A 27246-nucleotide genomic window follows, 5' to 3' on the forward strand; every position below is an offset into this window, starting at 1 on the left:
GGCCGCCACAGCCCGGCCCTTTTTCGGCGCCACCGGCCTCGCGGGAGAAGAAAGGAGAAGAAGGAAAGAGAGGAAGGAAGGAGAAGAAAAGAAGAAAAAGAAGAAAAAGAAAAGAAAAAAAGGGAAAAAAAAGAAAAGAAAAAAAAGAAAAAAATAAATATGTATATGAATGAACAAATAAATAAATAAATAAAAATATTAGTAATTATTTAACTTATTTTTTCACCTAGCTAGAAAATTTGTTAGAGAAATATCAAAAAAGTGAAAAATTATTTTATACTAATAATTATAATATTTTATACATTTATTATTGTATTATACTATAAATATAATATAATATAATATTATGTTATGTTAAATAATTTAATATTATATTAAATTATTATCCTATAGTATATAATGTTATAGTACTATATTATAATAATATTATATTATATTACATTAATATTATACTATATCATATATTTATGTATTAATATATATTATATTTTATTATGCACTATTGTATAACACTAGTAATGTTTTTTATGGTGATTTTGTTATACAAAAGTACTTTCTCAGTTTGTTTACCAAACAAATGTTAAAGCGCCACAGTACTTTAGAAATGTAGTTACCAAATAGCAAATAACTATTTATAAAAGCTCTATTTTCAATGGCTCTATTTCGAACAGCTCTACTTCCAACAGCCCTTGAGTCTTAAATCCGTATAGATAATAAGGGGACGTAGTGGATCCAGATTCCGGTCCCTCGCATAACATTCCTATGCAGGCCGTAGGCCCGTACTGTAAGCATGCGAAGGACCGCAGAAATGAGAGGCGCTTCTCCAGTGCCAGCGCCGGCGGTGCCACAGCCCCTTCGTCTGCGACCCCGACACCATCCTAAACTCTGGCGGTCACCGCCGACGATCTCAATGCCTAGGAGTTTCTCGTAGGGTCGTTCGATGGAGTGGCGACGCCGGCGATCGGCGTCGGCTTCGGCGGTGGGATTCGTTTTCCCTTTATTTGCTCAACTATGCATCAAGACCCGAGAAGCATCTGACGTTGTGGATTTTGACAAGCGCTCCGTATGATGCATTATATTTTTGGTAGAAGTTGGCAGGACCGAATTCCCGGAGGCGGCGATCGGATCTCGGCCCCCTTTCCCGGCTCCCAGCATCCTGACGTCGAACAGAGGTAAGCCATTAAGTTATGATTAATTTTTAGTTTGCTCACAATAACATCTGAATGAGCATGAATGAAGCAAACTGATAGTTTACGGCTATATTTCTACTCTCTTTCTCTCTCTTTTTTTATATTTCTTATGAATTCTTCAATAGCTACGAAGTGTTTTACCCCTTGCATTCTATGAGCTGTGAGTCTTTTTCTAGGCTAACAACTATCTTTTGTTATCATTATATTTTTTCCTTCAGTTTCAGTTGACAAGAGAATGGAAACCGTGGAGCATTTTATGAGACATTTCACGGTGGAAGCATCAGCATCCGGGTATCTCTTTCTCTTTCATGTTGTGATTCTTTCACCCATATATGCCTGTTTATATCTTGTGCACAACCAAAAGCTACAGTTGTACATGCATATGTCAACAATGCCATCTATTCAATATGTGAACAAAACTTGACCTTCGTTGGGTGGGTCAGATGAGCACTTGACTTGGCCCTACACAGAAATCAGGGGATGCTGTGATCCATGCAGTATGTACAACAGAGAGAGAGAGAGAGAGAGAGCAAGTTGAGCCACATTCTCATTGGTACGATTCATCATCCGAATCCTACTGATGCAAATTATGTGATGGACTATCCAAATTTAGAATCCAGATAGTTATGCATGTATTGGGATATTTGAGAAGCTTATGCATCAGTTGAACACAAAATGATAACTCTGATGATGGCATAAGTGGTGATGCTTTGGCCTATTGTTAGGTTAAAAACCAGAAAAGTTTTGATCCGTATGTGTTTTGTTTGTATCGCTATTGATGGTTGGGATTCTTGATTGTATAGCCAGCCATGCTTTTTGTCACCTTCTCCATCTATTTTATAAAGACTGTTACTCAGTCACCACCGCCTCCGCCTTGAGAGGAATCTATGTGACGTCCCAACCATCTGCAACAACTCCCAACAAACAACCAAGCCGTTCTGCAACCACTCCCAGCGAACAACCAAGCTGTTAAGAAGCTGTTCTAACTTACCTTGATTTACGGAAGCAACCAAACTACTTTTGTAATCAGTTATAAAGCACTCCATTATATATATATATATCTCCTGTAACTCACCGGAACGTGGTGAAGAGAGAGTTCAGTAAAGCTCAAGGTACATTGAATAGGTACCAGTAGGCGTACTGGTCGCCTACCGGACCGGTTCGAGACCGGTTTGTACTGGAACCAATTCGGTACGAACCGGTCTTTTGTTTATACTTTTTTTGGTTCACAGATGCGCACGGACGTGCGTGGAAAAAGATTTTTTTTTTTGATTCGCATCGCGTCCGCACCTGCGTGGACGCGCCAGGGCTGGCAATGCCACTCTGTGGCATTTATGACTGCGCACGAGGGGGAATCGCGCGCGGGGCGATTCCCAGCATGGGGAATTGCGCCTGCGTGCCGTGGAATCGCGCCGCGCGCGGAAATGCGCGGGAGGAACCATGAGCACGCGCACGGCGCTCTGCCCCAGGCCATGCGCTCACACAGCATAGCGCGCGCGTGCTGTGGTTTAAAATCCACAGTGTGCGCATTGTATTTAAAAAAAAAGGGTACCTGTGCGAACCGGCCGGTTCGCACTGGTACGGACCGGTACGAGATCGGTATGCATCCGGTATGCATACGTACCGATTGGTACCAGCTCGAAAACAATTGGAACCGGTATTCATGCTGTCCGGGTACTGGTTCCAGGCCGAACTGATCTGTACTGGGCCGAACCGGCCGATACAGACCGGTTTGGCAGACCATGGTAAAGCTACTGTTTATATTCTCTATATGGTATTAGAGCCTCCTTATCTCCATCGAGTCTTTTTTTTTTCTCTGATCCCCGTCGGTGCCATGGCAGCTTCCTCTAATACCTCCCCGTTGGTCCATCAGTCTACCTCCTTCCCCACTGATAACTCTTTAGTCGCCATTAATGCCTCCACTCAAATTACTGCTCGGCTTACACCGACTAATTTCTCCTCCTGGAGTGCTTAGTTCGAGTTCCTTCTTCTTGGCTATAATCTCTGTGGGCAGCTTATCTCTAATTGGATTTTCTTTTCCAACTGGATGTTATTCCAAAGATTGTTGATGGCACTATTAGTGCTTCTTCTGTCTCTGATGGCACATCACTCCAACCAACCAGTTCTTCTTTCCACTGGTTCTGCCAAGATAAACTAATCCTGAGCACTATAATGGCCTCCATTTCGAATGCTATGATACCCCTCATAGCAACCTCCAAAACCGCACGCGAAGCCTAGAGCAAGCTGAACAAGCTTTATGCCAGCCGCTCCTGCACTCGTGTCATGCAGCTTAAGGAGGAGTTAACTCTTCTTCAAAGAGGTAACTAGAGTGTTACTGACTTCTTACAATATGTCAAAACAATTACTGGTGAACTTGCCCTTATCGATTCTCCTCTATCTGATGATGACATTACTCTCCACGTTCTACATGGGCTTGGTCTTGATTTTCGGGACATTGCTGCTCCCATTCGGGCCCGAGAATCCTCCTTGTTTTTTGAGGAGCTCCGTGATTTGCTAGTCGGCCATGAAGCCTATTTGAAACATCTTGAGACATCTTCTCAGCAGCTGGTAGCCATTGCCAATTCCACCTAACGCTAGGGGTGGCAAAATATGACCCGACCCGCCAACCCGACCCATGTTCGACCCGCCATAAATAGGTTTGGGTTTGGCCTAAATAGGTTTGGGTCGTAAACAGGTCAACCCGTTTAACCTGTTTATTAATTAGGTCGGATACGGATTTTAGATGTCTGACCCGTTTAAACCGTTTAACCCATTTAACTGTTGGGCAGGTTAAACAGGTCTAAACAGGTTAAACGGGTTAAACAGGTTAAACAGGTCTAAACAGGTTAAACGGGTCTAAACAGGTCTAAACAGGTTAAACGGGTCTAAACAGGTCTAAACAAGTCGGGTTGGGCAGGTTAAACAGGTTGGGTTGGGCAGGTTAAACAGGTTTAAACAGGTTAAACGGGCCAGGTTGGGCAAACAGGTTAAACAGGTCGGGTCGGATTGGGTAAACAGGTTACCTGTTTATTAAACAGGTTAAACAGGTCGGGTCGGGTTACCTGTTTAATAAACAGGTCAGGTTCAGGTTGTAATTTCTGACCTGTTTAATAAACAGGTCGGGTTTAGGTTTATGATTTTCTGACCCGACCTACATGTGACCCGACCCGTTTATGATCCGATCCGACCCGATTGCCACCCCTACCTAACGCAGGCCGTCATCGGGACAACGCTTCTCTAAATGCCAATCATCCTTCCCTTGCCACTACCAGGATCACCAAGGTGAATACTCAAGGCCTCGCTATGCTCCTAAATGCCAGCTCTGTGATCGTGTTGGTCACACTGCAAACACCGTCCCCAACTGCACTATTCCAAACCCATTGCAAACTGTGCTTCTACTACTCAACCAAATGACAAGTGCTGGCTTGTTGACTCAGCGGACTCCCACAACATCACTACCAAGTTATCTAATTTTCATCTTCATTTTGAATACGATGGCACTGATGAGGTTGTGATTGGTGATGGTTCTGGGTTGCCTGTGACACATATTGGTTTGTTATCCCTTCCTTTTCCTGATTGTATATTTCATATAAATGATACTCTTTGTGTTCCCACTCTTCAAAAGAACCTCATTTCTGTTCATCAATTTATTAAGGATAATAATGTTTTCATGGAATTTCATCCATCATACTTTTCTTGTAAAGGATCGGAACACGGGGAAGCTTCTTCTACAAGGGCTGTGTGAGCATGGTGTCTATCCTCTTCCAAACATGCATGAGCTTCCGCCGTCTCCTCAAAAACTTGCGTTTGTTCATGAGGTCTCCTTGGCTGGTTGGCACAACCACCTTGGCCATCCGTCTTCAAAAAATGTCTCGTCTTGTTTGTTCTCTTTCATTTTCTGTTAATGGTTCTATGCTGAGTTCCAAGCTTTGTACCTCTTATGCTGTCAATAAAGCTCACAATTGCCTTTTAACTCCCATGGTTTGACTCCCCTTGAGCTTCTCTACGCTGATGTTTGGGGTCTGTCTCCCATTGCTAGTGTAGATGGCCATAAGTATTATATTATCTTTGTCGACCATTTCACCAGATATGTGTGGTTCTTTTCTCTAAAACAAAAGTCTAAAGTCCGGACCTTATTTCCACAGTTTCACCGCATGCTTGCCACTCGTTTTAATACAAGAGTTCGTGGGCTATACTCTGACAATGGTGGTGAGTTTGTTGCCTTAAAAATCTATCTTTCAGACCATGGCATCGACCACTACACATCGACTCCTCACACTGCTCAACAAAACGGTATCTCAGAACGTCGCCATCATCATGTGGTAGAAACCTGACTCACCCTTCTCACTCATGCCTCTCTTCTGCAAGCTTTTTGGTCTTATGCAATCTCTACTGCTACTTATCTCATCAATCGGATTCCTACTCCATTACTTCAGTATAAATCACCATTTGAGGCTTTGTTTGGCCTGCAGCCGAACTATCTTAAGCTACGGACCTTTGGTTGTCTTTGCTACCCATGGCTGAAGCCTTACATCAATCATAAGTTACAACCTAAGTCCCTCTCCTGTCTCTTTGTTGGTTATTCCACAAGTCAGAGTGCTTACCGGTGTCCTCATCTTCTAACAAATCGCCTCTATGTCTACTGTCATGTCCAATTTGACGAGTATGTTTTCCTATATATTGAGTATGCCACACCACATCCCTTGCTGCTGTCTCCCACTACTTTATGTCTGTCTCCTGCTGTCCTAGTGTCTTTTGTGCCACTGGAGGTCTCTACTGATAACCCAACCATGCAAGCATGCTCTTCAGGCGACTCTTCCTCGTCCACTTCAGCCACATCCGCTGGGTTGTCTTCGTCCACCACCACTGCACCTTCTGTTGCCCGCCTTGTGGATAGACTCCGGCTCTTGCCCCAGCCCGTCAACATAAAATGATCACCCTTTCGATGAACAACATCTACTGGCCCAAACGGTTGTTTGTTGCCACCAAGTATCTGCTCCCAGAACCCATCGAACCAACCTGTGTCAATCAGGCCCTCAAGGATCCTCGCTGGCGTGCTGCCATGTCTGAGGAATTCACTGCCCTTCTTCAGTATGGAACCTGGGACCTTGTTCCTCCTAGTTCTGGTCAGAATCTTGTGGGCAGCAAATGGGTGTTCCGTGTGAAACGGAACTCCAATGGCTCCATCAGTCGCTTCAAAGCTTGCCTGGTTGCTAAAGGTTTTCATCAATGACCTGGTGTTGATTACTCAGAGACATTTAGCCCCGTCGTTAAATCTGCCACAATTCGACTTATCTTATCTCTTGCAGTTATGAAGGGTTGGCCAGTTAGATGTAACCAATGCTTTTCTCCGTAGCATTCTTGATGAATCTGTGTTCATGAAACAACCTCCTGGTTTTGAGGATCCTTCTAAACCTCATTTCGTCTGTAAGTTACGGAAGAGCATCTACGGACTCAAGCAGGCTCCTCGATCCTGGTATCGATCTCTTCGTGAGGTTCTTCTCAGTTATGGTTTTCAATCCTCCTGTACGGACACTTCATTATTCATCTATCGCTCTGATGGTATCATTTGCTATTGCCTTGTCTATGTGGATGATTTCATAATCACCGGCAGTCACTCCTTTGTTTCAACGCTTATTACTCAACTAAGCAACTGGTTCTCTCTCAAAGACTTGGGCAATCTTCACTATTTCTTGGGCATTGAAGTAATCCCAACAGCGTAGGGTCTCTTTCTCTCCCAGCACAAGTATGTGCGTGATCTTCTTGCTCGCACTAACATGGATGGGGCCAAGACAGTTCAGACTCCTCTTTCCATAGGCACTCCCCTAGTTCTCCTTGATGCTCCCCCCCCCCAAGCAGATGCAACTGAATATCGTAACGTCATTAGTGGCCTTTAGTACTTGAGTCTCACCCGGCCTGATTTGCTGTAAATTGACTTTCCTACTTCATGCATCGGTCCATTACCACCCACTGGACTGCTGCAAAATGCTTGCTCAAGTACCTTAAGCATACTATGTTTGATGGTATTCTTCTATGCAAAAATAGTGCTCTGGAGCTCTGCACCTATACTGACGCTGACTGGGCTGGGGACCATGATACTCGAGTCTCTACCACCGCCTTCATCATCTTTCTTGGCCAGAATCCCATTTTTTGGATAGCTCGTAAGCAACGTGCTGTCTCCTACTTGTCCACGGAAGCTGAATTCCGTGCCATGGCCGTTGCCACCTCTGAAACAATTTGGTTGCATTCTCTTCTTTCAGAGCTTGGTATTTCGCTTTCCCATGCCTCCCCGGCTATACTATGATAACATTGAGGCAAATCATGTTAGTCTCAACCCAGTGCAGCACTCTCGTATGAAGAATATTGAGGTTGACTTGCTCTTTGTTCGTGATCTCGTGCAGAAAGGAAAGATTAATGTTCATCATGTTCATACTCTAGATCAGCTCGCAGATCTGTGGATTGAACCTCTGGCTCGGCATTGTTTTCAAATGCTCAAAACCAAGATTAGCCTTGTTAATGGCATGTCCATCTTGAGGGGGCATATAGAGACTGTTACTTAGTCACCGCCGCCTCCGCCTTGAGAGGAATCTATGCGACGTCCCAGTCATCTGCAACAACTCCCAGCAAACAACCAAGCCGTTCTGCAACCACTCCCAGCGAACAACCAAGCTGTTCAGAAGCTGTTCGAACTTATCTTGATCTACAGAGACAACCAAACTACTTTTGTAATCAGTTACGAAGAACTCCATTATATATATATCTCCTGTAACTCACCGGAATGTGGTGAAGAGAGAGTTCAGTAAAGCTACTGTTTATATTCTCTATATATTTCAAGATAAGAGAGGAGAAATAGAGGAAAAGAGTGGAATGGAGAAATTTTTTCTTGCAAAACCCTAGTTTGCAATCAAAATTAGAAAAAAAGACTCCTAAAAACTTGAAAACAAAAAACCAACAAAATGTTTTTTTTTTGTGGTGTGCTGGTGTGGTTCGGTCCGGTCTGGTCTAGTACGGTACTTGCACCGTATCGTACTGGTCTCCTATTGATATGCAGTCCTTTATTGAGACTGCGAACCTTGGTGTGGCTTCCTTTTTTTGAGAAGAAACTGCATGGGTTTCCCAACATCATATACTCTACATTTGCAGGACAATCTATACATGTATTGTATAACATGTCCGTAACAACTCATCATTTTTATCCAGTATTATTACACTCTGCTGGGTGATTAGTGTCAAATTCTTCCTGTAATACTATCTGATTACTGCAGATATAATGAGAGATTACTACATAAATCTTTCTCTGCTACTTTAGAGTTCATAGTTGAAAGTGATAAAGGTGAAGATGCAAAGCTCTTTTTTAAATTTATTCATTGCAGCTTAATTCTATAACTCCATAAACAACTTTTATGGCCCATATGTTTTTCAGCCAGTCTTACAGGGCCACCAGTGTCACCTGAATTGGTTGGGTTTTATATTACTCAGGACACCCAGAAACATCAATTACTGCCTGAACTGCTTATAGGCTATCTTCTATTAGTTTCTTTTCTTATTGCCACTTAAGTTCAATGATTTTAAGTTGTTAATTATGAATGATATTGTATTCAGTGCCGAATTCTTTAGTGATGTTTGGGTGGTATATCCAATACAATTATATTGGAATATAGGTGCTAGTTTGTCACCATTTTGAATATTTGCTGAGATGAAATCTATTTCTTAAATTACTTTAGAAAAGAGAGCATTGAAACCTTATGAGATACAGACATGAAAACTTCTTTCTTCAGTCTTCTGCCCAGCATAGTTTTACTCGTACTAGAACAATGCTATCTATGAATATAGTGAATGAGTCCTAGTTACTTTCTCTAATAGTATTAATATGTCGGGTTTGGTTTTCTAATGTGAGTTAAAGAATTGGAGCAGATCATACATGTAAATATAAGAAATTAAACTTCCTAATATATATCAGAAACAAACTTGCCTAAAAAGATCACTGGAGAAATTATTTCATCCACCATGAGTCATGATAAAATCAGTTCCATCCGCAATCTAAAATTAAAATCTGTGGAGAACTAAAAGGGTGATCATATAAGTACCAAAATCAGGATACCAAATAGCCTTTCTATAATCCAGGTGGTTGATATCGTTAAATATTATTCTGGTATTCATGAAGGTATTTCAAACAGGGATCACACTTTTGAAAAGCCTTTTTTTCTTACAAGCCCACATTTTATTATGTAGTACTATGAGCAAGGTTCGCATCTCGATACTAGACCCGTACCGGTCCACACTAGCACAGTGTCGGTACGGTATGGTACGGAGTTTTTTTGGCATACTGAGTGTCGGTATGCCACCTGTACTGAGCATTGGTACCGAATTGGTACGGTATGTCCTGTACCGTCCAGTTCGGCCGGTACAATGTACTTTAACTGTGAATATTTATACGAATCTTATCTTCAAAAGAAGATTGGTGTATAAAAGTTTATGCTCTCATTTGTGAAAGCTATAACGCTTTGCAAAAGTAAGTCAATGGGAGAATTTCAATTCACAAAGTTGTCAGTTTGTGTTCATTCTATCAACATCAATTTTTTGCATGCGATTGTAGGGCAGTTAAATTAGGGGTTGTAGATGATGGAGTAAAGCTTAAAATCTGTCACCTGAAGTAAGTGGTTTCTTCTTGATGCATTCATACTCCAGGTGTCCAGATAATTAATATTTTGATTCTGCTTCTAGCTGGTGCATGAGTTGTGGCCTTGTCAAGAATTCTAAGGGGTGAGTGGGGGAAAGAGTAGCAGGCCCTATTGAAGGAACTCATTAGGAAGTGCACTGTTACCTCCTTCTACATTATAAATATTTAGTGCTTCTGCAATTTGGCTTTTCCTATACTAAGGTAGCAATTGTTTCAGCTTTCTGCTACTTTTGGATTATGTATATCAAATCAAACTTTTGTTGGCAGCTACTGAAAATTGATGATTTGGCTGAATATTTTCATAGGATGAATGTTTGGGCAAGACAGACACGAGAGCAGATTGAGCTCTGGGTGAAGTTTGTTTTGCTTTTGCAAATGCATAGGCCATTGTGGAATTTTGGAGGCTTCTAGCTAAAGTCTAAACCCAAGATTATTTTATTTAATTTGACTCGCTAGAGCAGAAGTTTGTTTATGAGTCCTACAAGTGGCCTATTGATTCATGCAAGTCACTATAGTCTGAAGAAATGGAGAAGGGAGATGGACCGAGAAGAGCTCTTAGGTTTCCTAATGGTTTACATTCTGATGTCAAACATCGTCAATGGTCTTGCAAGCCAAATTATAGGCTGGCCAATGTTTATGGACTAAAAAACTGCATTTTGGTCAAGGCTCTGTAATGCTCCAATATTTTCAAATGAATGCAACGAGAACCCTTAAGAGTGTTAAGCTTATCTATCTTTCAGGTTTTGGTGATTTATATTAAGGTCTCATTATATTTGTTCTTTCAATTTCATCAAGCCATAGGAAGGACTTCTTTCTTTCTGCCCTGATTCAACTAGCAGCAAGGTGTAGGATTGTAGGTACTGGCCTTAAGCTTCTGGTGGGCCTTGTTTTGTGCTTAAAAGAGGCTGAGGTAGAAGAGGATGATCCTGCTGCCTGTTGTAACAGCAGATGATTCTACTTTGAGAAAATCTGGTGATATGGCAGCAGGTCATATGGGGGTGACTTCCTTTCATTCAATTATTTTTGTGATCAGGGTTACGTCTTCCATGCAGCAAAAGCATTTCTGCTAGGGGGCAATCTGCAATACATAGAGAACTGTGATATTGTGTTGGGATTGTTTTGCAAACTAAGCTGTTCACTGGTGTATCATGAAGTGATTATGCTCCCCAGACACCTGTCCAGTCAGCAGAGATAAAGTTGCCACTTCTGACCAGACCTAATCTGTCCATTTGTTATGCTATTACCAAGGACTAGAGGAAGGATGTGGATAAATATAATAAGAGATCTAGTTTTATCTCTTATATATAGAGAGAGTTTCCTTCTAAGCTACAAATATAGTGAGATTTATCTATGGTCGTATTCTTTTAGTAAGGGGAGGCTGGCTTTTCCACAAGAGCAACCTTTTGAACTGGACAAGAAAAATAAGAAAGTCAGTTTGGATTTTGGACAATGCTTCCCTTATCTTCTTTGTCTTTTCCTTCTTTCTTTCTAATCTTTCCCTTCATTACTGCTATTGACTGTCCTGAATAGCAGATTAGTCATGAAAACCTGCTATTCCAGCCATATCCAATCATTATATTTTCACCTAGTTCAAACAAAATGATAAATATAGACCCTTTCAAGATTTTTATAATCCCAAAATTTTACTGCAATCCAGCTGCATATATGATCTCAAATATTTCTTGACCCCAGAAATCAGCATCTGGGCCCTTGAAGCCTTCTGCTTCTCATGAAACCCTGCCCCATCAAACTGGTAGTATTAATCAATCCTAAGAGCGCTAAGAAAAACCTCTCTAACCTTATTTCATTTCAAAAATGTCTTTTTTTTTCTGTTTTCTGTATACCCGCAAACAGATTTTTGGACAGCAAACGGACTATGCCTCTACACCATTAATTCCCTTAATAATTGGTGGGAATTATGTCCTACCATCCAAGATCACATTTCCTGTGCCACTGTTGGCACCAAAATCTGTCATCAAGTAAATGAACATCCAATTATGTCATATTACATCAAATGTTAAACACCATTTGCTAATGGCACCTTGAGATTTCATGATGTGTACTTTATTTCTGTTTGGATATATAGTATTAGCAAACTATGGGAGTTGGTCTATTTAAAGAAAGAATGACTGCTACTGCTTTTTAGGCATATATTTTCTCTTACTAACACCATATTCATTGGTAAGAAAATGAGTATGCATACTTCCAAAAGCAACTCTATATCTCCTTTGAGCTTCTAGACGTTTTAGATGTTTCTTGTATTGATGCCATGTTCATAAGGTAAATTGAGCAGGACATTTTCGAATTACAGAAAAAATCTCAACCCAATGTTCTTTAGTGGATCCCATTAGTGGTGTAGTGCGGACACCAGTGTCAGGTCACCCGTCACTCGGGTCTGCGGTCGCCGCAGGAGGATGTTCTAACTAGTTTGATTTTATTTTGGAGAGATTTTATGTTATTTGGGCTTATTAGGGTATTTTGTTATTTAACAGCTTTTAGGGCTTATTTTGGTATTTCGTTATTTTGAGGATCTTTTGTGAGATTAATTTCTTTTTAGGGGTTTTTTGCATTTTCTGAGTCTTATAAATATGTTGGACCGTACATCATTTAGGGTTATGCTATGAATAAAAACTCTAAATTCCTTTCTTTAGCTCTGGCATGTGAAACCCTGAGCGGGGCTAGATGCGAAGCCTAGTTCTTCTTCTTCTTTCTTCCTCCTCTCTCCTTCTCAATCTCTTCTTCTCTCTTTCTTCCCTCCCCTGCTGTCCGGCATCAGCTTTGGATATATAGTATAAGCAAACTATGGGAGTTGGTCTATTTAAAGAAAGAGCGACTGCTACTGCTTTTTAGACATATATTTTCCCTTACTAACACCATATTCATTAGTAAGAAAATGAGTATGCATACTTCCAAAAGCAACTCTATATCTCCTTTGAGCTTCTAGATGTTTTAGATGTTTCTTGTATTGATGCCATGTTTATAAGGTAAATTTGTTGAGCAGGACATTTTCGAATTACAGGAAAAATCTCAACCCAATGTTTTTTAGTGGATCCCATTAATGGCGAGCTTGTTGTTGAAGCATCTGCAATTCCAAATATGCCCTATCAACATACTGTTGCCTTGTGCTGAATCTATTCTTGCTCGATAAATCCATCCTTTTTTTTTGCATCCATTGCATTTCATGCAATAAAAGGCTGTTTTATATAGCAGATAGCAGATGGAGATGTTTGCCAGTCCCTGACTCTGCCAATATATGTCGTGCTTCCCCGTCTTTTGCTGTGCCTCACTGATTTAGCTGGGTAGTGGATGAATTACTTTATCTACTGCCTTGCTTTCTCATACTTCAATTTTTATAGATATAGATATCTATACATTGTTCATGATGATAGAAATCCATATATGATTCTAAAACCAAAATGGCCATGTGTTGAGTTAAATTATACTTCTAATGGAAAAAAAAACTTTTTTATTATTTTTTTCAACTGTAATGTTCAGTTAGTGTTTCTTGCATGTAATATGTCCAATCTATTTCTGAAATCCATTGTCTTTGCTTTTTCAAATGATCAAACCTAATGCCAGCTTATATTTTTGGACTCCCTTCTTTACATAACTTGTGTAAGACTAAGTATGCTTGGCACCTCTTATATTAATGTTATATAGGATTTTTCTTACATTGAGATAAGCTTCTCATTTCCTTTGTTTTATGGTGTTCTATTATTCAGGCTTTTTAATCCTTCGATCTCATTTTTACCACTATAAGTATCACACAGCCTATTCCAGTCTCCCAGAATTATAGTACCTCCAAATGACCTTAGAACTTATGAGAACATATACTCAGATCGATGCCTCTTGATGTTCTGAGCTGTATAATGAAAGCCCTTTGGCCTGCCTATGTGCTGAGCCGGCAAAATCCTATTATTAGTAGTCTTCCTGACAATTCACCTGTTCTTGTCACCCAATTGCTCCCTAGCAAATTATTTTACATCACCTTACTATAAACCTTGGCCAAGCAATTCCATCGACTGTTAGATACATCAACCACCACCTCTTGGTTTTCTAAGTTGTAGACACATTACGCATCTATTTTTCCACTTCATTTCCCTTTCTTAAAATTATCTTCTAACATGCTGTCTGTGGATGTAGATCTGCACTTCCCTATGGCTAGTATGTATATGCATTTGCCATTCACTCCTTGTGGATTCATTCACTGATTCCTTGGACAACTAGGACTAATACTAGCTGAATACTCCTCGCCAGATACTATAATTTAAACTGCGATCAACTCAAAACCCCTCTCTTTTTTTCCCACTTAAGGATTTAAATAAATTGATTTTGTTAATGATATGTATTCCAATTATGAAACCACAATAGATTTTTATAACATACTATTGCTGATGTAAGATACTTCTTGGTTACATTGGCTATGAGCTCCTGAGCTTGGAAATGTATGTCAGGTAATGTAAGAAAAAAGATAATTGTTCATGGAAACAGTTGGATCATTACACGCATACCATATCCACCATCCAATATAACATGTACAAAAATAATGAAACTCAGTCTTCATAGCCTCATAAACATAAATTAGACCTGTAGCCGCCGTTCTTTTGGATGGACGCTATGAGAGCTAGTGTGCTACGGCTCTCATTCATAGAAAGCAAAGCGACGGTAGCTTCTCTGTGTTTGGCTCAGCAGAAATTAGTCGTTTTCAGTATTCCTCTACTGCCGCATTAGTAAGAAGAAGTATCTAAACTAAATTCTAACTTCGTTCCAAGCCAGAAGATACCATAGGGACTTTGATGTAGTAGAAGAATGAGAAGTAATCTCTGGAAAAGGATTGGAATGAGTAGTTGCCGTGTGAATGTTTTCTTTGAAAAGAAACGAGCAAAGAGTGCGCAGGATTTTGAGCCAGCTGATAACTTTTGACTTCTTAGTGATTTTTTTTTCTTTTTTTGTAAATATTGCAAAACAAATTGACTGCATCCTCCTCCAATGGATTTGTAGTAGGGTTTTACTGAGATAACATGCATGTATTCATTCCATATACATGCATGCATACATGCATACATGTATTTTGGTATGTATATAGCTAGTACTTTTGTGAGATATTCAAGGTTCTCATGTTTCTACGACTCTTTGATGCAAAACCAGCATTTGATTAAGTTCCATTCCTCTCTTCTTCTTTTTTCTTTTTTTTTTTTGCGTGTTGGATGGACCTCTGCAACAATACCATGTTGAAATCACTGCTTGTCCCAAAAATTTAAGTTAATAAAATGTGGTAAATTTATTTATATATTTTATATTTTCTTAATCTTAAATCGTCCGTGTTTATCATTGCAGAGGTGCAAGAAGAATTCATCCAACTTCAGGCCATCATAAATATCTGTCTCAGGAAGCGAGCTGAGCTAGAGGTGGGATCTATCTGATACTTGCTCCATACATTCTTTCTTTCTTTCTTTCTTTTTCAGTTTCCTTGAGATTTTTTTTTCGTTCCGTTGTCTTTATTGTAGCAGCTTGATAAAAATCCATGTTTGCTTCATGTAGTTGCATGCAGTTAAGATCACACAAACAGAAAAACTAGCTTAACTAGCAATGAATTGAATTTAAACGATAATAACCGATGCACTACTTGCACAAGAAGAAACAATAATCTCACTTGGAGTAGCAAAGATTCTACAATAATGTGCCTTATATTAGATCTTTTATTACCTAACTTACCCATGTTAATTCTGTTTGGTCACAAGCTTAAGATACCATATATAAATTATCTCGTGCGGGTACTGCTATCCACCAAGACAAGTCAACTGTGTCTCCATCATAGGGAGACCGGACCCGTGAGCAAAACTAAAGTGTTGGGCTCCATTTTTCACGCATGTCGATAAGTTTATTCGACTCTATTATTGTTGCCCCCCTCCATGACTTCCACAGACGCAGTCACCATAGAGACGAGTTCAGAAGGCTGCCATGAGCGGCACCATGGAAGCAAAAGTGTGAGAAAGGACGGAAAGCAAAAGGGTGGCTCCCATCCTGCCTCACTTCTTTCCACCCGTTTCTGTAGAGCGATGGCTCTATTGCCGCTCGAAGAAAGATTCATCCGCTCAGCGACGCACACATTTACGAACAGAGAAGAAATAGAAGAGGAAGGGTGCAGTACGGGCGCATCACTTTATACTTGGATTGGTCTATTGCTAAGACGGTGGATTTGGTTCGACTAATAATTAGATTTTCAACTCAGCGGTGGATTTGATTCAACCAATAGATAAACCTCAGACTGTGACTACTAACCATGGGACCAAATCTTGCACCCTTGTGAGCATCGTGGCCACATCCTTTGTAACAATTCAGGACCTCATCCAAAATAGCTAGCCGGAAAGTATTATTTGGATTCCTTGATTCTGTATAAGTATTCAAGATCTATCCAGTGAATAACCGATGTGGGACTAAACATACGCCTGCACGGGTCCTCACATACTCTCCCGTTCAAGTTCTAACATCCTGGTCAGGGTTCAAATCCCTTCAAATTTAATCACAAACACCACGATCGGCCCGTGGTCAGTTCTAATAGATCCGTGCTGCAGTGTCCCCTAATCTACATAGGTTATGGGTCGGGTCTGCTCTGATACCATTTGTAATAACTTAGGATCTCATCCAAAATGGCTAGCTGGAAAGTATTATTTGTTAGATTTTTTGGTTAAATAATGATTAAAAGTTTTCATATTTTAAAATATATATATTTATATATATGTTAAGAAGTGAGTTTGGCTTGGTTGGTTTATACGTTGTCGCTCATCTGAGCTACGGAGAGGGAAAGGAGAGTCGAACCCACGATTTCTAAATTAAAAATACAACGTACAAACCAACTAAGCCAAACTCCCTTCTTAACATAAGCAGAGAACTTCTATTCTCCCTTCCTACTCTCTTAAAAAATTCTTTCCAATTTTTTTTTTCTGCATACAGATTTTGGATTCGAAGGCTTCTTTGATCCGTGCAAGTCATTGAGGCAGAAGCAACATTGCGAGAGGCTATTGTATCTCAAGTGTGCCTCAGCATCTCGGGTTCTATTTTTCTACTTTCTCTATTTATTTTCTTTAAGCCTATTACAGCTTATTATTTGTTGAAGTAGAATATTTTAGATTTTAATTTTTCTGGGATTTGTTATTCCCAACATTATTTGGGTTCCTTGATCCTGTATAAGTACTCAAGATCTACCTAGCGAATAACCGATGTGGGACTAAACACATATCGGTACGGATCCTCATACCCTTCCTGCAGTTGAACTGGGCCACAAACGATATGTGTGGCCGCAGAGGGATGGCTTTTTATGGAGGTATGTTTTGCGTGCCCATTCTTTCAAGGGTTGATGGGGACTCCCTAAAAGCTAGCGATCACGCGGAACTCTTGAAGGGAGAGGGACTGCACCCTGGTGGGGCTCGTGTGAAAGCTGAGAATGTCCTAGAGGGTGAATTATTTTCTAAAGTTTTTATAACATGGAAAACTTTAAGTTAATAGGGAAGCCAAGGTTAGGGTAATAACAAAAACCTAGTAACCCCTTTAATTTGGTTATCAGTACTATAAATTTGTAAGCTTAAGAGAGTCTAATTTAGATCTTTTACCTTATACCCATCCTATTCCTACCAACGCTAACAAGGGTGTAGAAAAGGATAGCAAATTTGGTCTGTTTATAGTCCTTATGCATTGAACTTGATGGTCTTAGAAAAGCATCTAGCTTTGTCGATTCTTTGGATCCAAGAAGGTTTTACAAGAAAGAAACTTATAAGTTTCTCTAAGAAAGAAACTCTAAAAAAAGGCTAGAATCTTCTAGGTAACTTATAAAACTTCCCTGAAAGTGACTGGTGTCCGAAAAGTGTGACAAGATAGGCAAACTACGGAATAAAAGATTCTCATGAGATTGATGCGATTGATATCGAGTCAAATATTGCCAAGTGGACCTCTCTCCTCATGAAGAAAGACACTTAAATGGTGTTCATCATCAATTCAATTGCTCTACAAATGCTGGACTGTTCTTTTTCTTTCTTGCTCTAAATAGTAGATGACTGCTTGCTATTAAGGTGTCACTTGCTAGTTACCCATACCATTTTGATTAACTTCTCCTCGGTATGTAGAATATATGCTAAATTGACTTCATACGTTAGGATGTGCATAGCCTACACAACTAGGAACAACATAATACACGGTCAGCCTAAGCTTAACCCTAGCTTCCATGCAATCAGACATTTTTATACCTATTAGACAGAAAGAAGAGAGAAAACTTGACCCATTTCTAAAATTCAGAAAAATTAAAAAAATTGTAAAAAAATTGATTGTTAATTATTTTTGGAATCATGTTAAAAAAATGCATATATTTTTTCCACTAGAAAAAATTCCACACACAAAAGAAAATTTGTTCGTAATATTTTGTACACATGCAAAAAAAAAATGTTCGTAATATTTCCTCCACGAACAATTAAATTAATTCCATGCATAAAAAAGAAAATTTGTTCGTAACATTCTCTCCACGAGCAGATAAATTAGATTTTTAGTGATTTGCTCCAAAAAAAATTCATGCACAAAAAATCAATTGTAATATTTGCTAAATTAGATTTTTAGTTGGACTCTTCGAAAAAGAATAAATTAGATTTTTAGTGGGAATCTACATAAAAAAATAAAATTTTGTATAAAAAGAAAAATTCTGCTCCTTATTTCTTATTCTCCACGAGTAAATTCTATTTTTAGTGGGACTCTTTAAAAAGAAAAAAAATGTTAATGTCAAAATTTATTCAAAAAGAAATGTTTGCACAAAAAAAGATTCCACACACACACACACACACACACCCCGAATAAAAAGGGAAATGTACGCACAAAATAATCATTTGTAATATTTTCTAAATTCGATTTTTAGTAGGACTCTTTGAAAAGAAAAAAAATCATTCCAAAAGGAACAATCAAATTCACTCAAAAAAGAAAATTCTGATTCTTAGTTCTTACTCTCTACAACTAAATTAGATTTTTTTAATGTCAAAAATCTGTTCAAAAAGAAATGTGTGAACAAAAAAAATCCTATGCACACAAAAGACAAAAATGGAAATGTACGCACAACAAAAAATTGTTGGTAACATTTTCTAAATTTGATTTTTAGTAGGACTCTTCGAAAAGAAAAATAAATATTCAAAAAGAAAATTTCAAATTTCCCTCATGAAGAAAAAATTCCCTTCTTATTTTTATTTATTTTATCCACAGATAAAAAATTCGAACTTGAGTTGTGTCACGATGATCATATGTAGCAGGAGACCCAAAAAGAAAACTCGTCTCCATTTCTTACCATAATTGAAATGCCAATTCATGCCAAGATGATCGAAGTGATTCAGAAGGTCAGTGTTGCATTTTTTTTATTGCTCCTTTAATTATTCATGTTTTCTTATAATAGAAATAGTTCAAATGCTATAGGTATAAATTAGAAGCAACTGAAGTCTGAAACTTGATTGTTGCAGCTAGGAATAAGCTTTGGCATAGGTTAGTATTGCATTTTTTTCACTTCTTTTATTACTTGACTTTATTTACATTAAATATGATTTAAACTATTCGACGAACAAAATAGATATTCCCTATATTTGTATGTTAATATTTTATTATTTAGACATCTTATTCTTTAGTATCGGCCACATATGAACATATTACGACAGTTGACATTACTATGAACGACCTAATCAAGAAAAAAATTTCTTTGATTTTTCTTTTCTAATGTTAATTTTATCTTGGTCTTGAATTTTTCAGTTCATAAATATAAATGTTAGCTTCATATTTTATAGCTACCATGCAATAGAAGTTAAATAATGTAGATCTATTTAATATTTCACTAGATTTATTAATATAACAGATTAATATTAATATTCAATTGCTATTTATTTAGCATTGATATATATTTGATATTAATATTAAGATTTTAATATAAAATTTATTTGATATTTGATATTAATATAAATTTAATATTATTTATGTATAGATTAAATATTTATATTAATATTTAATATTTATATTAAAAGAAAGATCTAATCCTATTAAATTGTTAATTATTTTATTTCCAATTCAATGTTAAAATAATATTAACATTTAATGTTAATATTTAAATAATATTTAATGCTGTTGGTAGGCTGTTGGACAAATATTATTCGATATTTGATTCAACTCATTTATGGTTGCTTTGGATTTTAAATGCCCAAGCAAATTTTGTTATTGGTAAGTTGTGTCTCTACTTATTCATTTAATGCATATAAACGTTACTAATTTTTTTCTTCTATACTTTTTCATAGGTTGAAAGAATCATAAGATAAACATTCTAACCAAAATGAAAATAACCATTCAAGTTCTAAAGATAAAAAACTGGAATCTTCTACATAAAAACAAAAAAGATCAGATGTCTCCATATAAGCACATATTTATTTATCCTACTACAAGCATTCAACCATCAATAATTATTAAATATATTTTACTTATAATATTTTTTTTGTCATTTTTTTTTATGTTCTTATTATCCTTCTATTACATCAAATTATATGTCGGTTTTCATTATCTCCCTGCACATGATGCGAGTATCATTCTTGTTAATAATCCACGATACTCTTAAAAGCAAATAATAGGAGTCTTATAGAATTAAGTAGAATAATCCTACCCTTTTTCTTACATTATTTGTAAAAAAGAAATAAAGAGTGGATTAAATGGGATCAAGTCCTTCTTAGAAAGTGTTTCTTTTCAATTACTCTCCCTCCTTGGCACGTGGGTTCACATGTGCAGGGAATCTTCGAGTCGCGAGTAGAGGGATCGTTCATTCACTAACACCTCATCGCTCTCACGGCTGACGGCTTCCCTCTCACCGGCACCAGCCGCTAGGCGAAAACCGTTTACCCACCTAACGGCTCCCCAACGCCGTCAGGACCATCGAGCACCTTCCGATGCGGGGCCCTCCCGCTTCCCTAGGACACGTGGCTCCGTTTCCGCGGGCCACGCCTACCAAAAAAGTTTCCGCGGGCCCCACTCCATGCATCACGACGAATTCCGGCCTTACTTTACCGCATAGAAATCCCCATGCGACCGCTCGAATCCACCGCCCTGGCACCCAACAAGAACGGCTCCACGTTTCCCGAAGGAAAGCATCGGGAACGGTGGCATATCTTTTTCTATGCGGAGATCCGGACATAGAATCACCGCGGAAGGGCATCCACGCGTTGCACTCCGCGAGAAGCATAGACCAGTGGAAACGCGACACGCGTCCGTCCACCTCACTATAAATAAGGGGGGCTTGGGGCTCCTAATCGAAGAAGCTCGCCGGGAGCGGGAGAGAGAGAAGGCTATAGTTTTCATATTCCCGTTCTTCCTCTCTCTCTCTCTAATCTCTGATTTAGTCTTGATTAGTTGTGTGATTAAGGAGGATTAAGGAGGATTAAGGGAGAAGATGTTTATAGAGAAGTTTAAGGTGGAGAGCCCCAACGTGAAGTATGGGGAGCACGAGATCGAATCGGTGTACCGCTACGAGACCACTGAGCTCGTCCACGAGAACCGTGATGGGTCCTACCAGTGGATCGTTAAGCCCAAGACCGTCCGATACGACTTCAAGACCGATATCCGTGTTCCCAAGCTCGGGTAACACCGCAATCTTTTCACTGTTTTTTTATTAATTTTCATGATTTTTTAATTACAGTTGCTGTCTCAAATTAAGAATTTTTTTCTTTATTTTAATGATTTATGATGTTATTATTTTTTTATGGGTAGGGTGATGCTGGTGGGCTGGGGAGGGAACAACGGGTCCACACTCACGGCTGGAGTCATTGCAAACAGAGAGTGAGTGATTTACTTTTTTTTTTAATGCATATTAAGAGGTGGTTAATGCTTCTAATGATGGTGATTAGGGGGATTTCATGGGCCACCAAGGATAAAGTGCAGCAGGCTAACTATTATGGGTCCCTGACCCAGGCTTCAACGGTCAGGGTTGGATCTTTCAATGGGGAGGAGATCCATGCTCCTTTTAAGAGCTTGCTTCCAATGGTATTTTTTTTTTAAATGCATCTGTTTATATTTTTAAAGAGTTTTTGCTTTAATGAAAAGAACACAAATCGCATGACTATAAACAAATATATAAATGTAATTAGTATTATATATTATTATTGGAGCTGCTTTTAATTTGTTCTCTGGCTTATTTGTGCCTTCTAGATGAACTCAGCACTCGATATCACCAAAAGTTGTCAGCTTTTTTCTTTTTGTTTCACTCCCTCCATCGACACTTTTTAAAGGTTAGCTTTTTTTTTTTTGGCGGGTTGTTCCCGGGTTGCATGAGCTTAAACTATGACAAGGAACGTAGATCTTTTTTACTTGTCCAATCAATTTTCAGCGAGTTAACATCAATTTATCATGTAAGCAAATTGGATTTATGTAAGCAAATGCCTTCTGCATGCAAAGAATAGCATGAGAAGTGAGGAGATGGAGATAGCATAACTCATGGTTAACAATAAAGAGAGTGGAAAAAGGGTAGATGGAGATGGGATAGATGGAAGGTATGAGAGAGGTTTGTTAAACTCATATTTTGCTCAATGAAAGACTAAATGACTGTATGTAACTGGAATGAATCTTATTGGAGAAGGCTGTTATCATGGAAGTACCTTAATTTATGGGAGCGTCTTTTCTTACTCCCTTCAGGTTAACCCAGATGATATCATCTTTGGAGGGTGGGACATAAGCAGCATGAACCTGGCTGATGCCATGGCCAGGGCCAAGGTTTTGGACATAGACCTCCAGAAGCAGCTCAGGCCCTACATGGAATCCATGGTCCCTCTCCCCGGAATCTTTGACCCTGATTTCATCGCAGCGAATCAGGGGTCACGTGCTAATAACGTGATCAAGGGGACCAAAAAGGAGCAGGTCCAACAAATCATCAAGGACATAAGGTATCAATCAACTATTAACTTCTTCTAATATTACTCTGCAGTATCTTCCTTGCTTTCTCATAGGTTTGTTTAATTATAACCGACACCTGCAGTCCTGACGTGACAGACTCTCTACTTTTTGTAACTCATCCTCCTAGTAATTACCAATTCTTTTAATAAAGTGGTTGTTGCCTCCCTTAGTATCAAAAAATATTACTCCCCAATATGTATCAATCGACTATCAATTACTAGCCTTCTAAACTTATAGTTGATGTTAGCTTGATAGCTAGCTGGTTGGGAAGCTCTGCTTAATACTTCTGTGGAGCTTTCGCAACTTGGACTCTATTACAAACTCTTCTTTAATTGGAGGAAAAAAGGGTAAGGCTTGGATGATGATGATGATTAGAATATGTTCTTTTTGAGTGTCTGATACCAACATAATAAAAGACACATTTGTTTAATGTTTTGGGAATCAAATGTATACAACTTTTGGTTATCTCATGAGCGAGCTCTAAATTGGAGCTTGAACAGGGAGTTTAAAGAGAAGAGCAAGGTGGATAAGGTGGTGGTGCTATGGACAGCAAATACTGAAAGGTACAGCAATGTGATTGTTGGGCTCAATGACACTATGGAGAACCTCTTGGCTTCGTTGGACAAGAACGAGGCTGAGATATCTCCATCGACCTTATATGCACTTGCTTGTGTCCTAGAGAATGTTCCATTCATCAATGGAAGCCCGCAGAACACCTTTGTGCCGGGTATGATGCTTCTGTTCAAGTTGTTGGTAGTTTTGGACCTACGAGGGAAGTCGCAAGGTGTTAATTATATTGGAGAATTCTTATGTGCAGGGCTAATTGATCTGGCTATTGAGAGGAACAGTCTCATTGGTGGAGATGACTTCAAGAGTGGGCAGACAAAGATGAAGTCTGTCTTGGTGGATTTTCTTGTGGGAGCTGGGATCAAGGTATCTAAGTTTTTATAAAGCTTTCCAATCTATAGAGTACTTAGACGTTGGAAACTCTATGGACTTCTTATATCTTTTTTTATGCATGTACAAAATGCAATATGTTAGGATGCCTGACTGTTTTATTAATTTATACAATTGCTTATAATCTTTCTGGATTAGCAGCTTTTCTTGCATGAGAAAACATAAGCATAAAATGCGAAAAAGTGACGAAAATTTTCTTTCTTTTCTTCTAGCCAACTTCTATAGTCAGCTACAACCATCTTGGGAACAATGATGGCATGAATCTCTCTGCCCCACAAACTTTCCGGTCGAAAGAGATCTCAAAGAGCAATGTAGTTGATGACATGGTCTCTAGCAACGGCATACTCTATGAGCCTGGGGAGCATCCTGACCATATTATTGTCATCAAGGTAATTAAGTACGCATCCAATGTTATGTTGATACTGTGGCAGCAGGCTTTCAAGCTGTAACTAATCAACTGCTTGTGTTGTTATAGTATGTGCCCTATGTTGGGGACAGCAAGAGGGCTATGGATGAGTACACATCAGAGATATTTATGGGTGGGAGGAACACAATTGTTCTTCACAACACATGCGAGGACTCTCTTTTGGCGGCGCCCATCATCCTGGATTTGGTTTTGCTGGCTGAGCTCAGCACCAGGATTCAGCTCAAAGCTGAGGGAGAGGTGTGTATGAATGACTCCGCGAGGAATGTTGCTCTGTAAGCTTGAGTTGGGCTGATTTAGTAATGTCGTTCTTGTTTGGTTGTGCAGGAAAAGTTCCACTCCTTCCATCCGGTGGCCAGCACCTTGAGTTATCTCACCAAAGCTCCTCTCGTAAGTGAAAATAATTAATTTTTGTTGCCTTTATTGGGTTTATATTCATATTAGCAACTGACATTAGATAAGTACTTCATTTATATTATTTAGTTTTAACTTTCGAAGCTTTTTCATTCTGCTAGTTTGATGTTGTTATGCGTTCTTCATATATTACATTTCAATACTATTAAAACATATAAAAAAAACATGCTGATAATACTCTTTAATAGCATAGAACTAGTTTGATTTTGAGATGCGATAATGTTGCATTCAGCAAGAACTAATACTTTAATCCATTATGTAATATCTTAGCATGAAATCGTTGCTACTGCTATTAGATGAAATGTAATAAAGTAAATCTATTGAGTCCTAAGAACATCTTTAGAACTACAGGACTTGAGGAATAAATATTAGTGTGTGATATTTGACTTGCATATGGTTGCATATAGATGTCATGTTGTCGCCGTAAATCTACAATTAAAATTTCTGAATTTTTTCCTTCTAATTATATTATTGGGAAGCATTTAGTGAACCTTTGCATCATGGTATTCCAAAGTATCTCAACATATGTTAGTGTACAGTGTAAAAGAGTGTGCACAGCATCTAGGATGATGGCCCTAAGTCACTTTACATTTTTTTTTTTGGAGAAAACCTAGTCATTTAAGACAAATTATGTTGCATAGTACTATGTTGCAACTCGCATTAGGCACTTAAGATACTGGTCCAGAGTAACCCAAGATCAATGGTACTATGTTGTTTACCATCATGTTTGCTTGGATGAAGACAGAAATTCCAAAGTACTATGTTGTTTTTTTTCTTTTCTGTACCAGAAAATAAAAAAAAATGTAGTTTGTAACTTGAATTTATTTTTTGAGAAAGTAACTTGAAATTATTTGGTGATGCAAATAGGTTCCTCCAGGCACGCCTGTGGTGAATGCTCTCGCAAAGCAGAGGGCCATGCTGGAGAACATCCTGAGGGCTTGCATTGGCCTGGCTCCTGAGAACAACATGATTTTAGAGTACAAATGAACCACCATTGAAAGAAGAGAGGGTGGAGAAGGGGGGGGGGGGGATCATGGCCCTTTTCTGTTGTATGTATGGCTTTGCTTTGTTCAAACTGGGCCTTTTTTCTTTTTTACTTGTGTGGCTATTGGCTTTTCTTTAGCTGATGAAGCTCGATCAGTGCAGGCAAATCCCATGTATTTTTCAGCTTCAGATTTAGTAGCCCTTATTATAAATGGCCTTTTGTCTTCAGAAAAACTCATCTTTTCTGACCTGTGATTCTTATTTTGGTTCCATGCATCCCTTATCATTTCATGTTTTTATTTTTCGAACAAGCTCGGCTTTGCTTAAGTACAATAATTAGGTGTCATGGCTTCTTTATGTAGAATGGGTAAATAATACTGTAGGTAAATAATTTCCTGTTTTATTTTTTTCAAAGAAAAACAGAGGCTTAAAGGGCATTTCATCCTTACTGGTATCTCTGGTTATGAATTTTATGATGCTTCTGTTTTATATTAGGGTGTCTCTTGGATCTTACCCTAAAGAAATAAAGGTGTTACCAAGTTTTCCAGATGAACATGAACTTATTGGTATGACATTATTGCCGGCCAACAAAATGGTGACGGCTTGACACAGGAGGCCAACATGAAGTTTTAAGATTTTAATTTCCTACCACTATTGGTGGGCATTGTATTGATGGAGCTGATGAAACATGTGGATTTGTTCTCTCGGCTATTTTGTGGTTTTGCTGCTGGACAATATTAATGGCTGCATCAAGAACAGTCAATTAAAGGGAAGAAGAAAACAGGAAGATACCCCCAAATCACACTCTTGGAATTTCTGTGAAGGTAATTGTAACCAGTAGAAGGTTGAAATGGCTAATTTTAAATAAATTTGTTTCACAAGGCCTTGAGAAACATTATGGTTGAGAAGGGAAAAAGAAATGGTTCATGTCTGATGTGGGTTTCTGGTAGCTTTGTTTGATGTTGTTGAAAACTGCAACTCTTGAGCATCTTCTTGTTGTCAAGATTTTTGTCTTGGACAAGATCATAGCCGTACCAAATGCGAGCCCCTCCTCGCTTATAAAAGGAGCCCTTCCCCTCTTCCTTGGCACCATTCGGGAGAGAGAGAGCGCTTTACCATTAAAGAGTTGATAGCAAGGTGTTCTGCGGGAGGGCTCGGAGCATTCGTCGTTGATCCGGCTAGGAGGATCTTGCTGGAGGCAAGGTGAGTTCCCTCTCCTCCTCCTCTCCGATCCTTGGGCCACCATCTCCTTTGAATCCGGCCGGCAAGCCGCCAGATTAAGGTGAAGTTAGACTCTCCTATTTTGGTGCACCTCTCCTTCCATTTCGGTCGGCCATCGCCGGGTTTTACACAATGCCGACGTCGCAAGGGCCAACGACCATAGGGGGCACCGGCCATAGGCAGCAGCTGCCGCCGAGCAGTCCCTTCAGGAAGAAGGAAGGAAGGGAGAGAGAGGGAGAGCCTTCTGGCTCTCTCCTCTCTTTCTCTCTCCTTCTCTCTTGATTTCTCTTTCCTGGGTTTCTCTGTTGGTTTCTCTATTTCTCTCTCTATGGTTTTTCTCTCTCTAGTTTCTTCCTCTAGATTGGATGTGAACTGGATTAAAAAAACAAGAATTTTGGGTTTATCTCGTTATTATGTCAAGCCTCGTCACAGGCTGG

At 39.1% G+C, this 27246-nt stretch overlaps 1 protein-coding gene across 1 annotated transcript; it reads left to right on the forward strand.

The window, feature by feature from the left end:
- The first annotated feature begins 784 nt into the window (after nt 1–784).
- Nucleotides 785–25822, forward strand: LOC103717215 (inositol-3-phosphate synthase). Its single transcript, XM_008805520.6, has 15 exons — nt 785–1172; nt 1409–1481; nt 15208–15278; nt 16825–16922; nt 19105–19235; nt 20656–21501; nt 21631–21699; nt 21768–21903; nt 22552–22799; nt 23310–23536; nt 23627–23742; nt 23979–24155; nt 24242–24430; nt 24518–24580; nt 25472–25822. Exons 6-15 carry the CDS (start codon nt 21314–21316, stop codon nt 25589–25591), a joined length of 1533 nt encoding a protein of 510 aa, XP_008803742.4. The 5' UTR covers nt 785–1172; nt 1409–1481; nt 15208–15278; nt 16825–16922; nt 19105–19235; nt 20656–21313; the 3' UTR covers nt 25592–25822.
- Nucleotides 25823–27246: the final 1424 nt, after the last annotated feature.

This window comes from Phoenix dactylifera, chromosome 5, assembly GCF_051530095.1.
Source record: "Phoenix dactylifera cultivar Ajwa chromosome 5, Ajwa_hap1_PhDact_Kaust_v1.1, whole genome shotgun sequence".
Taxonomy (NCBI): Eukaryota; Viridiplantae; Streptophyta; class Magnoliopsida; order Arecales; family Arecaceae; genus Phoenix; species Phoenix dactylifera.

Coding starts and splice junctions, on each gene's coding strand:
- LOC103717215 (XM_008805520.6), top strand. CDS start 21,314: ATGTTTATAGAGAAGTTTAAGGTGGAGAGCCCCAACGTGAAGTATGGG. Junction 21,502..21,630: donor ATCCGTGTTCCCAAGCTCGG/GTAACACCGCAA, acceptor TTTTATGGGTAG/GGTGATGCTGGTGGGCTGGG. Junction 24,581..25,471: donor ATCTCACCAAAGCTCCTCTC/GTAAGTGAAAAT, acceptor TGATGCAAATAG/GTTCCTCCAGGCACGCCTGT.